This window comes from Dreissena polymorpha, chromosome 6 (genome assembly GCF_020536995.1).
Source record: "Dreissena polymorpha isolate Duluth1 chromosome 6, UMN_Dpol_1.0, whole genome shotgun sequence".
In the NCBI taxonomy this organism is placed as follows: Eukaryota; Metazoa; Mollusca; class Bivalvia; order Myida; family Dreissenidae; genus Dreissena; species Dreissena polymorpha.
In genome coordinates this window covers 20,027,113-20,038,834 of record NC_068360.1, presented here as the reverse complement: position 1 = coordinate 20,038,834, position 11,722 = coordinate 20,027,113, and the positions used below count along the sequence as shown (strand labels likewise).

General features: G+C 37.8%; 1 protein-coding gene across 5 annotated transcripts; it reads left to right on the top strand.

Moving 5' to 3' along the window:
• The first annotated feature begins 204 nt into the window (after positions 1–204).
• On the top strand, positions 205–10,721 carry LOC127835129 (uncharacterized). 5 transcript variants are annotated; one of them, XR_008028371.1, is made up of 9 exons: positions 205–1,145; positions 1,507–1,752; positions 2,586–3,697; positions 4,824–4,892; positions 7,761–7,827; positions 8,271–8,346; positions 8,663–8,784; positions 9,790–9,891; positions 10,151–10,195. XR_008028371.1 is itself a non-coding variant. In XM_052361431.1 (9 exons), the coding sequence occupies exons 5-9, from the start codon at positions 8,280–8,282 to the stop codon at positions 10,366–10,368; spliced, it is 621 nt and encodes a 206-aa protein (XP_052217391.1). In that variant the 5' UTR covers positions 263–1,145; positions 1,507–1,752; positions 2,586–3,697; positions 4,824–4,892; positions 8,271–8,279; the 3' UTR covers positions 10,369–10,721. The 5 variants fall into 5 exon arrangements, 3 of the variants coding, with proteins under 3 accessions (XP_052217391.1, XP_052217393.1, XP_052217392.1); XR_008028370.1 differs by having other exon boundaries at positions 223–1,145; positions 7,761–7,884; XM_052361431.1 differs by lacking the exon at positions 7,761–7,827 and adding an exon at positions 9,069–9,180 and having other exon boundaries at positions 263–1,145; positions 10,151–10,721.
• Positions 10,722–11,722: the final 1,001 nt, after the last annotated feature.

Here is an 11,722-nt window from a genome sequence, read left to right as displayed (position 1 = left end):
TGTATTGTCATAAGAGAAGTTCAATATCAATTTGAAGTGAATCGGTGTAGAAATGAAGAAATTATAGTAAAGGCAATTTTGGGTGGGTGTGGTCTATGTGGGCGGGGCCCCAGGGTTGGTTATGGGGCCATGCATAGTTGAGATTGACCCTAATGTCATAAGAGAAGTTCAGTATCAATTTGAAGTGAATCCGTGTAGAAATGAAACAATTATAGTAAAGGCAATTTTTTGGTGGGTGTGGCCTATGTGGGCGGGCGCCCCAGGGTTGGGATTGGGGCCATGCATAGTTGAGATTGACCCTAATGTCATAACAAAAGTTCAGTATCAATTTGAAGTGAATCCGTGTAGAAATGAAAAAATTATAGTAAATGGAAATTTTTGGTGGGTGTGGCCTATGTGGGCGGGGCGCCCCAGGGTTGGGAATGGGGCCATGCATGGTTGAGATTGACCGTATTGTCATAAGAGAGGTCCAGTATCAATTTGAAGTGAATCGGTGTAGAAATAAAGAAGTAAATGTAAAATAACCTAAAAAAATGAGTGATAATTTCTGACGCGGCCCCACCCCAACCGCTATAACTTTTGACCCAGGGGTCAGATCAAAATTCCAAATAGTGCAGGGTCGCACATATCCTCATAGCTACCATAGTTAAGTACACAAAGAAACTGCACTTTTGTTTTGACAATGAAAAATGCTGTCACGGGAACAGTAAAAATAATTCTCGAAATTGGCTGCGCTCTTTTCGTCGTTGTCAGTGCTCTGAGCTTATTGATTAAAATTGAATAAAACTGTTAAAAATATTGGTCGTTCCGTGAATTTTAATGTAAATATCAATATAACAATAATACATCAATGGTTAATTATAAAACTTCTTATATTTAATAAAAAATAAACAGAAAAAATAATTATTAATAAACAGAATAATTCCGAACTTCGTGATCAGAAGCCTTAGGCAAAATTTAACATATTGTAACCGTTTGTCAATCAAGCGTGTCTTTCAGTAAAAGTTCGTTTGAAATATTAAAATGGAAAAGGGTTCTATTTTAAAATATCTGCAAGGTGGTGGCGACAGGGAATAGAAAGATTTAGAAAGGTCATCACAACGAGAAGCTGAAAGAATTAAGAAAAGGAAAGAGGTGCAGAAAACGTAAGGAAAGCAAATATAATCCATCAGATAATGTAGATAATTTGTTTGCAGTTTAGTGTCACTATGTTAAGTAGGTTAAGAAGGTTCTGATTGATCATAATATAAATATAGATATCTATTTTTTTTATTGCAGGGCTAGTAGATTAAAGTGAAGGGCGAGTGGATTGTCAGGCCTACTCGCCCTGCTGGGCAAGTGGCTCTGGAAAAATTCTTCAACCCCTGCTGTTGCTTAAATTTAGAATGTTTCTATAATTAATTTCATTTGCATTTAAAAAGAGAATTTTTTACATTTGACTTTAGAAAAACACTTCTTTTTGAGATACATGTAGATTGTGGTATTCCATGATTGTGTGTATTGCAGGCTGAAGAGAAAGTGAGACAATAAGCGAGGCAGGGGGCTGACAGACTGAAGGAGGAGAAACAGAGAGAGGTACACCTGAGACAAATGGAGGAAGAGCGGCGACTGGTGGAGGAGGCAGAGAGGCAGAAGAAGGAGGCAGCTTCCAGGAAGCAGGGCTCTGACAGGGGCAGCAAGTCCTCTAGTAAGAGTCCTTCCCCTGGCAGGCTGACACCAGTAGGGAGAACAATAAGGTTGGAGAGTGTCTAGGTATGTAACAGTAATATGCTTGCAGATTCTGTGAAATAACTAATGATTTCATTGGTGAGTTAAACAAATACCAAAAAGTTTGAGTTATGATACAAAGGGAATTATACATGAGGGAAAAGTAATTCAGGACTTGCCTATATGTCAGAAGTAAATTATATAAATAAGATCATCTTACAGTTTAACAACTGTTAAACATTTAGTATTTGTCAGATATTTTTCAATTTATTCACATTCTGATTTTAAAAATGGCTTGACCAATAATCGCCTGTGATGACCGATGCAAAACCTTAAGACCCTTTCGGTACCTCGAACATCCGAGAATAACAGTGCCATAAACTTTGTACAGCAGCGTATTTGATCAGCTAAAAAACATTGTTTTTCTTAATGTGCAAAATTTCATCGTTATGAAATTCTCTTTTGGTAAATTCTATGCTTACTTATGAAGAAGTTATCAGAGTAGTCAAAAACTTTCATTTTGTCAATCTTGGATGAAAACTTACTTGAGCAATTCCTAAGCTTAACTGAAGTATTTATAAACTCAATATTCAAGATGTATTTGGGCTGTGCTCTGTTAAAAGGGGGTTTAATGCATTTGTGTAAAGTGTTGTCCCAGATTAGCCTGTGCAGTCCGCGCAGGCTAATCAGGGACGACACTTTCCGCTTGTATGGTATTTTTTATTTGCCGAAAGTCTCTTCTTAGTTAAAATCCAGTTAAGGCGGAAAGTGTCGGCCCTGATTAACCTGTGCTGACTGCACAGGCTAATCTGGGACAACACTTTACACAAATGCATTAAACCCCTTTTCACAGAGCGCAGTTCATTTCATTTTATCAGCAGGTACAGAGGAGAGGCAAACACAAAGATGATCAGTCGCCACTTCAAGTGGACTTCACGTGTGAAAAAGAGTCCACCTCCAGCACGCTGCCTGTCTCCACGGTAACCTCAGTAAACTTGTAGTCAGTGGTCTGTCTACATCCAGCGAGAGTGTCTCAATCACAGCCGTGTGCATGTCTGCGTCCTCTCCTGCCCCCCGCCCTGCTAACACAGGAGGCAAGGCTAATACCACTCCAAGTATTGATAATAGACTCATTCTCACTGCTAAGCATAACAAGAACCACCAGCCAGTGAACCTCTCACCCTATGTGGGTAATGGTAATATGAGTCCAGCAGTATCGGAAGCGGCAGAAGTCACTTCTTCCAACAATCATATCGCAATGCAGCAGCAAGAACTGCTGAAGAAACAAATCCAACAGTTGATACAGCTCAAGGTTAAGCAAGAACTGAAGAAGCAACAACAGCAGCAGCAACAACAACAGCAAGCAAAATTACAGCAGCAGAACAAGCAGTCCCAGCAGCAGCAGCAGCGACTGCCACCTGTAGCAGCAGCGGGCCAGAAGAATGGAGCAAAGAAACCAGCAGATATCAACGGTGAACAGAACAGCTTAAACCACGGGAACGCGAAAAATGCCCTTAATGCAAAGCCAACAGTGCAGTTAAACAACTCAAAGGAGACTGGAAGTGCATCCTTGAGGACAGAGCCAGTGGTGAACCAAAACAACTGAGCAGCTCCCAGCAAGGCTCCATTACAGGGCATTGATGGAAGCCTGCAGAAAGCTGCAGCACAGCAAGACCAGAGTCAGTCAGCCAGCAAATGAAAGGCCACTATCAGGAAGCCTGAGGACAATCTAAACCAACAGAACCAGCCTGCACCTCAGTTACTGAGAAATGGGCAACTAGCCAGTGCCCATCAATCTGGGCCAACAGTCTGTACCACTGGTCACCCACACTTACAGCAGAACGGGTTCATAGGTCAAGGGCTGCCAGCAATGGGTTAGGTGAGGCAGCCACCCCAGGGCCAGGCGGAGCACAACGGGGAGGCTAGAACACCCACACCCGAGGAGATAGGCAAGGGAAAACAGCTGCAGAACTCGCCCCCCTCTGATCAGGTCAGTAGTATAGAGATTCTCATTTCCAGTAACAAGATGGACAGAAGTTTATTTTTATGCCCCCCAGATGGAATGATCAGAGGGTATATTGATTTTGGCCTGTCTGTCTGTCATTGTATGTGTGTGTCTGTCCCAAAACTTTAACCATGCTCATAAAATGGAAACTTTTGGGTCTATGTTCTTTAAACTTCACACGTGCATGCATCTCATTGAGATTTACAATCAAACATGGTCTGAGATCACTAGGTCAAAGGTCAAGGTCACTGTGACAAGGTCATAAGGAATTTTGTGACAAAAGTGGAAGGTGGGGGCATTTGCGGCCTATGGACTCATGTCTTGTTTTCAATTTGGAAATAGTCAAATACAAAATGAATTGTCTACTTATTTGTTGTAAGATTTTATTTTGAGTCATAGAAGACGCACGCTTTGTAGTGCTATATATTCCAGCCATTGTATGTTCTGACGCTATTTGATACTGCATTATCCAAAGGGAATTAAATTCCACATTAATACACATTGAGTGATATATATGGAGTATGACATTTTACAGAAAATGGGAAGTGAACATGTAATTTTCTACCTGTTGTTAATGAGATCATTGCGTGTCACAATTATTCCCCATTTCCGACTAAAAATCATACCAACACTTACACATGTCAATTTCTCAATTGAAACTCAGCATATGTATTCACTATCACAAGGAGGTCACAAGGACTTCACATTCTCACCAAACACAAACCTAGCTGTGACCTAACTGAGATCAGTCGAAAAGCTAAGTGAGGTGTCCTATGGACACTTCTTGTTGACTAAGCAATTTTGAAATCACAGGAGGCATGAGTTTTTGTGCTACATATACCATAGTTATATTAGGTATATGGGATTGTTATATATTGCAGTAATAGTGTAGGCTTATGTATTGTCTGACATCTGATTCACTGGCTGTGAAAGATGAGTGAGTGACTAGATCACTCGATTGGTAGAACGTTCGCTATACAAGCGAAAGGCTCCTGGTTCGAATCACGGTGTGGATGCTCATTTTGATGACAGATAACCTTTGTAAAATATCCTTACTTGTTTCTAATGTCTCATTTGCATGTGTGCTATATCCGTTTTTATTCATGAGCAGCTTGATGAAGACCTAGTCCAAAAAGAAGTGAACGTCACTACCAACGAAGAGTCTCAGAACAATGTATTAGTAAGTTCTACATTTACGCACAGTTTCCTGTTACTGCACATACTGTTATTTACAGAATGATAAGTGACTGTCCACGTATTTTTTAATCGTAGACGGCACATGATTTGTCGTGATACATGTACATTAATCAACATCATATAATATGGTAATGTGTATTTTCTATATTGCAGTATATATATTTCAGTATACCCAATAGTCTGCAGTAATTTAGGTGGTAGCATTTAATTTGATTCACTTATTATCTTAAGAATGTGATATTGTTCATCATGAGTGTTTTGTCCATATTTGGATGTGTGTAATGGTCTATTTTGCTCTTGTGCTGTTTCAACAAGTCCCAGGAGCACAGAAATCAGCAATGAATTTTGTGTCGGTGTTTTGTTTTTGTTTCATTAAATTGGTGTTACTCAATATATTTACTGATAAAAGTTATGAATTAGATATAGTCTTCCTTCGTACCAGTTTGCCCTTATTTCTGTGTATTATTTTTAGCTCATCTATTTTTTGAAAAAAAGGATGAGCTATTGTCATCACCTTGGCGTCGGCGTTGGCGTCGGCGTCCTATTAAGTTTTGCGTTTAGGTCCACTTTTCTCAGAAAGTGTCAATGCTATTGCATTCAAACTTGGTACACTTACTTACTATCATGAGGGGACTGGGCAGGCAGGACTTAAATAACTCTGGCGTGCATTTTGACAGAATTATGTGCCCTTTTTATACTTAGAAATTTGAAAATTTTGGTTAAGTTATGTGTTTAGGTCCATTTTATTCCTTAAGTATCAAAGCTATTGCTTTCATACTTGCAACACTTTTTAACTATCATAAGGGGACTGTGCAGGCAAAGCTATGTAACTCTGACTGGCATTTTGACAGAATTATGCGCCCTTTTTATACTTAGAAAATTGAAAATTTGGTTAAGTTTTGTGTTTATGTCCACTTTATTTCTACAGTATCAAAGCTATTGCTTTCATACTTGCAACACTTATTAATTATCATAAGGGGACTGTGCAGGCAAAGTTATGTAACTCTGACTGGCATTTGGACGGAATTATGGGCCCTTTATATTTAGAAAATTGAAAATTTGGTTAAGTTTTGTGTTTTGGTCCACTTTACCCCTAAAGTATTATAGATATTGCTTTCATACTTGGAAAACGCGCAAACTATCATAAGGGTACAGTAAAAGGACAAGTTGCATAACTCTGGTTGTCATTTTTACTGAATTATGGCCCTTTTTTTACTAAGTAAATTTGAATATATGGTTAAATTTTGTGTTTCGATCCACTTTACTTCTTAAGTATCAAGGCTATTGCTTTCAAACTTCAAATACTTTCATGCTATCATGAGGTTACTGTACCTGGCAAGTTGAATTTTACCTTGACAGTCTTCACGATAGTTCATTTTATCCACTAGCCATTCGGGCTACTTGAATGGTGAAGACAAGTAGCCCGGCAGCAAAATTACTAGCCCAAAGTAAATTTGTTAAAATATACACTCTGCTAAAGGGTTTCATCTTTCAATAGAAGATAATCTATTAAAAAGTAAAATTGTATCCAGGGTATGTTAACTGTAAAGCCTATTGCAAAAACAATTGCAACACAATATAACAAGTCAAGGTTATTATGTCCTTTATTAATCATAAGTCTTTAACATGTGATAAACAACTTCTTCGTTCATCTCATCATCACTGCCATCCTAGAGATCCTCTTTGTTAGAAACCATATCCTGTAAAACAAGCACCCTTATAGTTATTTTCCAGAAGTTTACTTGACAAGTGAAGGCATAGATCATAAGATGGCATACGTTTATCATACATGTTGACTTTTTTCTTATGCTGTCTTTTTAAGCATAGCTTATTAAACTCTGTCTTACAGAAGTAGCTTCTCCTTCATCACTGATTTTTAACCACTTTTCTTGAAATTCACGTTTCCGTGATTTTTCATAGTCATTTGTTGACTTACGATCAGTAGTGGGCAGTTTCTTGCCAGGCTTTGCTTTAGCTACGTATTTAAGCATTATGCAGCCTTATGCGCGTAGGGACTTACAACTTTGGAAATAAACACACACACACAAGGTTACAAAGTAAAACGATGTTTATTCCGGAAATGCAAGCCGCGGACGTCGATTGGTTTCCTTCAGCAGTTAACACATCAGCATGACGTATGCCAATAGTAAATAACCAGTATAAATTGTTCACCACGTGGCCTAGGTTAAGACTCGAAAATGACCGTTGATTGTATGGACCAATCGGAACGCATTTAAATCTCGTATTTTAGGCGGAGTTGAACGAAGTTCTGTCGGAAATCTTCGGAAAGTACTCACAAAATAATGACGTTTATCACACTTAAAAATGTAAACAATATTAATACACGGAATTTCTACTGGCCCGATGGGCGTACGATATGGCAATTTTAATAGGCCCGAGCTATAATTTACACGCCCAGGCCACCGGGCGTGCGCTTATTTCGCAAACTGCCTTGACCTTTGAATGACCCTTCTCCCCCCCCCCCCATCTCACAAATGACCACCACACACTCACACTTTATCCCCCCCCCCCCCCCCCCCCCCCCCCGTCCCACACACCCCAATTTTTTTTTTTGAAACTGTTAAAAAACACAAATATTTATTTTTGTTATTTTATTTTTGAAATACCGTCCAACCATCGCACCCAAGAATCCCCTCCCCCCCACCCAACCCCCAACCCCCCAATTTTTTTTTTTGCATTTTTGGAAGATAATGTAATAAATGTCCACATCTTCACTCCACCCCTCCCTCCTTTGTGATTGAAATTGAGAGTCCCTTCACCTTTAAAAAGAAAATAGATGAGCGGTCTGCACCCGCAAGGCGGTGCTGTTGTTACTTTTGCACTTGTACAGGCTTATGACGATCTGGTCTACGAGGTGGGAAATCAAGTGAAAACAACCATTGAGTCCCCATTGCCATGTGTGTTTGATTTCCTAACCAAAGTTTTTTTTTGTGACATTCAACCAAAAAACATAGGTATTTTTCTTGCAAAAATTAATTTTCACTGAAATAATACAACTGGTAAAATATATTTATATGATTTTTGTCTTTGTGCTTTGTGCCATAAAAACCTTATTCTTTGGGCAATTACTGATAATAGTTTATGGTTTTGAATATTCAATTTTCCCCATGTAATAGGATATATCTTCCACTTCAAATGAGTGCAATTGTAAAGAAACAAAATCTCAAATAAGTTTAAGACAAGTGTAAGATATGCATGTTTAGAATGATTTAAAAAAAACAACAACAAACTTTTCACTAATTTATTCTTTTCCAACATGTGTAGTGCATTTCATGATGATACGAGAATTCGTTAAGCCAGTTGAGTACTTACTGGTATGTAATATTTACATTATTTGCAGGGATTTTTCATGCTGTTCAAACAGTTTTTGCGTACAGAAAATGTGGACGAGGCACAGTATATAATTGTCCAGGCATGTAAGTGGGAACTTCAAACTTTCACTGAACAGTTAATGATGATTACAACACGAATATGTTCTACATTTCTGTTCAAATATATACAATGCTAAACAAACATATTTTTGATGTTGTTCTGACATAGAATCTGCAAAAGTTACATTTTGTGCAAGGATTAAGTTCATTTGCTACCATGAAGTCACTTTAGCACTGTACCTATTATAAAGTGCCCCAATAGTTGGTAAAATATAAAAAAAACAATCTTAAGAATACTGCACATATTTTTTCTTCCAAAACGACATGGCATGGATACATCTCTTAATGATCGAATTTTTAGCTTCGAATGGACAGACTGACTGCAACTCCTTGGAACTATTCAACAGCTTGGTACAGAGACAACCAATAGTGAGCAATAGATGGGTAAAACAATCTCTGCTTGCTGGTACCACACTTGATATGGTTTGCACATTTCTTATTTAAAAACAACTACTTTGCTCTAAATGTTTTATGAATCTGTGAGGCGCTGTGGAGATTGGTGGTTATACCATACATATAATCGGTGAACCAATTAAATAAAACCGCATTGAAAACATGGTTGTGCTGTTTGAGTGTGTGAGAATTGTTCGGAGGAAGATATGCATTAGATTGTATTAAAATAATAATTTTGGTTGTGACACAATTCTGCGGTGAAACATAGCCTTTCTGTTTAAAATAGAAACAATAGTTATAACTTCCCTTCTCAGGAGAACTTCATGGTCACCAAGATTTGTCAATATGGAGAAATCTGTCACAAAATTGATTACCAAGGATTTGAGTTTGAATTAAGGGGAGACACATGGGTTGATATAACCAAAGGTTTGTCATTTTAGCACCTACTGATTTTGAAATATTTTCAGTTTCAAATTTTAAACATTTTCCGTTTCCAGTTCCAATTATCAGTCCTAATTTCTGGCAGCTATCAAAATGTTTTACCTGCCATTGACATGCATGTTATGTACGGTATCAAATAACCACTTGGAAGAAATAGTCTTGCATAAAGCTCCATAATTGTAATAATTCTTTTTGATGGGGAAATTTGGGTGCCATGGAAACTAAAATATCCTTAAAATTTTCTTGAAACATGAACCACCTGGAGATTTGATGTAGGTCATAAAATTGGATATTGATTATTTGTGCAACTGCAACTGTTTTCGAAGGGACTGCAATGGCTGATTGGTATAGGCATTCTTACTTTGCATTGCTTTGTACTGTTGCTGTACGGTACAGGTTCAAATCCCAGTCAGAACAAATGAAAATCATTCATAGTTACTGGCTTTTGTTATTTTTTTCAGTGGCTTGCAGCAATATATTTTCAAGATAATGATCAAAGGTTGATAAATATTTGTCTCATAGAACGTATGACAAAATATTGCATTGATACATTAGTGAAAACTGATTATATGCCATGTTATAAATTAATTGTAGGTCAGCTTTTGAGACTTATTAAGGATATTGGCGGCATCCCAGTTATCAACTCAACAGAAGATACAGTTGTTGTGTGTGCAGACAATATGTTGCATACTTCAAGTAAGCAATATAAAAAAGCTTAAATGTTATTGCAGTAGCTGATGAATATTTAGTTTCAGTGCTCAAATAGAGCTTGGACAATTATTGTCTGTCTGTTGTTAAACAGCTTACATACATCCTAGCGAATTTTGTCCATTAATGAAACTCGCAACATTTCCAAGTCACTTACTTAACCACTTATATAGTACTACTCTGGTCTAGTTGAGAGCTTTTCCCTTTAAGTGTTGTTATTCCCTATCAATTTGTTGTGTGTTTCCAGGTCAATGTCTAACCAAAGAGTGGGTGTTCAGTTGCATTGTGAAAGGAAAGATGGTATCATTGAAGGAACAGACAACGGATGGGGACATTGTTTATAATAGCGATGAATTATGTGTGATTAATGAACCACTGAATAAAGTAATTGTAGCAAAGTCAGGGTCAGCTAATGGGAAAGACAGGTCACAGAAAGCCCAATGTTGCATATACTGCGAAAGCTAGATTACAAGTTACATAGACACCTTGAGCAACAACACTCCAATGAAATTGAAGTAGCTAAGATTCTCAACATGCCAAAGAGATCCAAAGAAAGGAGACGGGCATGGGCAGCCATAACTGCCAAGGGTAATATTCTGCACAATACAAAAGTAAAAGAAAAAGGGGTGGGTATCCTAATACCTAAGTACAGACAGAGCAAAGAACAAGATAGAAAGAAATATCTGAGCTGTGAGTTCTGTAGGATGCTAATCATTTCGACTGACCTATACAAACACCACAGAAGTTGTGTCAGTAAGCCTGACGAAGTAAAAAGCGATGCCCCAGTAAAGAATTCTAAACTTCTTGATTCTTCGCTAGGTGTTACAAGTGAGAGGATGTGTAAAAAATAGCTCTGCAACTTTTGCAAAAATAGATAGGAAATAGTGACATAGGAGTGATTATTTTAATATACTCGCGTACAGTATAAATGGAACTTTGTGATGAAAAAATAATTAATCAGAAATAAAATGAATTCTGGAAGTTATTAGATAAAATAGTTTTTCTCTTTGTTCTCCTTTTCTTTGTTCATACAAGCAATTACATATATACATGGACATACAGGACAAATGGGGAGCACAATAGAAGGATTATAAAGGCTTATATAGGCCTATAAAGGCTTAGGAAATAGAAGAACACACAATCAAATCATCAATAAGCACTAGGTGTGTAAGTGCAAGATAATTAGAGCAGTGCTATCTAGATGTGACTTTGTGAAAAGGATTTAAAACTAGTGTACACATAACTGTCTGAAATAGAGGCGAAATAACAATCAACTTTTTCTCACATTCACCGACATATGATAAGGTCAGAAATGAGTACAAATGGAGAGCACACAGAAAAGGGAGAAAAGCCAGTTAAGCAGTTGCTTTTTAAAGCAATTCAACCAAGCTCCTCAGCACTTAGAAGTGAACGTGCAAAAAAACAGCCAAGGCGCACTAGTTCAGATTCCAGCGAAATCATGGACTTCGGAAAGCTGCAGGAACAAATAGATACAATGTGCTCTGGTATAATGGACTTAAGAGAAGATCTTAAATCAGTTGTGAAGAAAGAGGAGATAGAGGAATGTGTGACACGGGTCATGACAGGCATCGAAGCCAGAATTGTGAAGGATATTGAAAAGTTGGTGGACCGTAAAGTACAAGAGGTTAAAGAAAAAGTAGATTCCTTAGAATTTAAGTACCAGTCACTTCAGGAACATGTAACCCAACTAGGGAAACAGCATGCAGAACAACTCGAGTCAATAGAAATACAAATGACAAAAACGCATGATTTAGCAAAAGAAGCAAACAAAAAAGCGAACTACAATGAACAATATTCT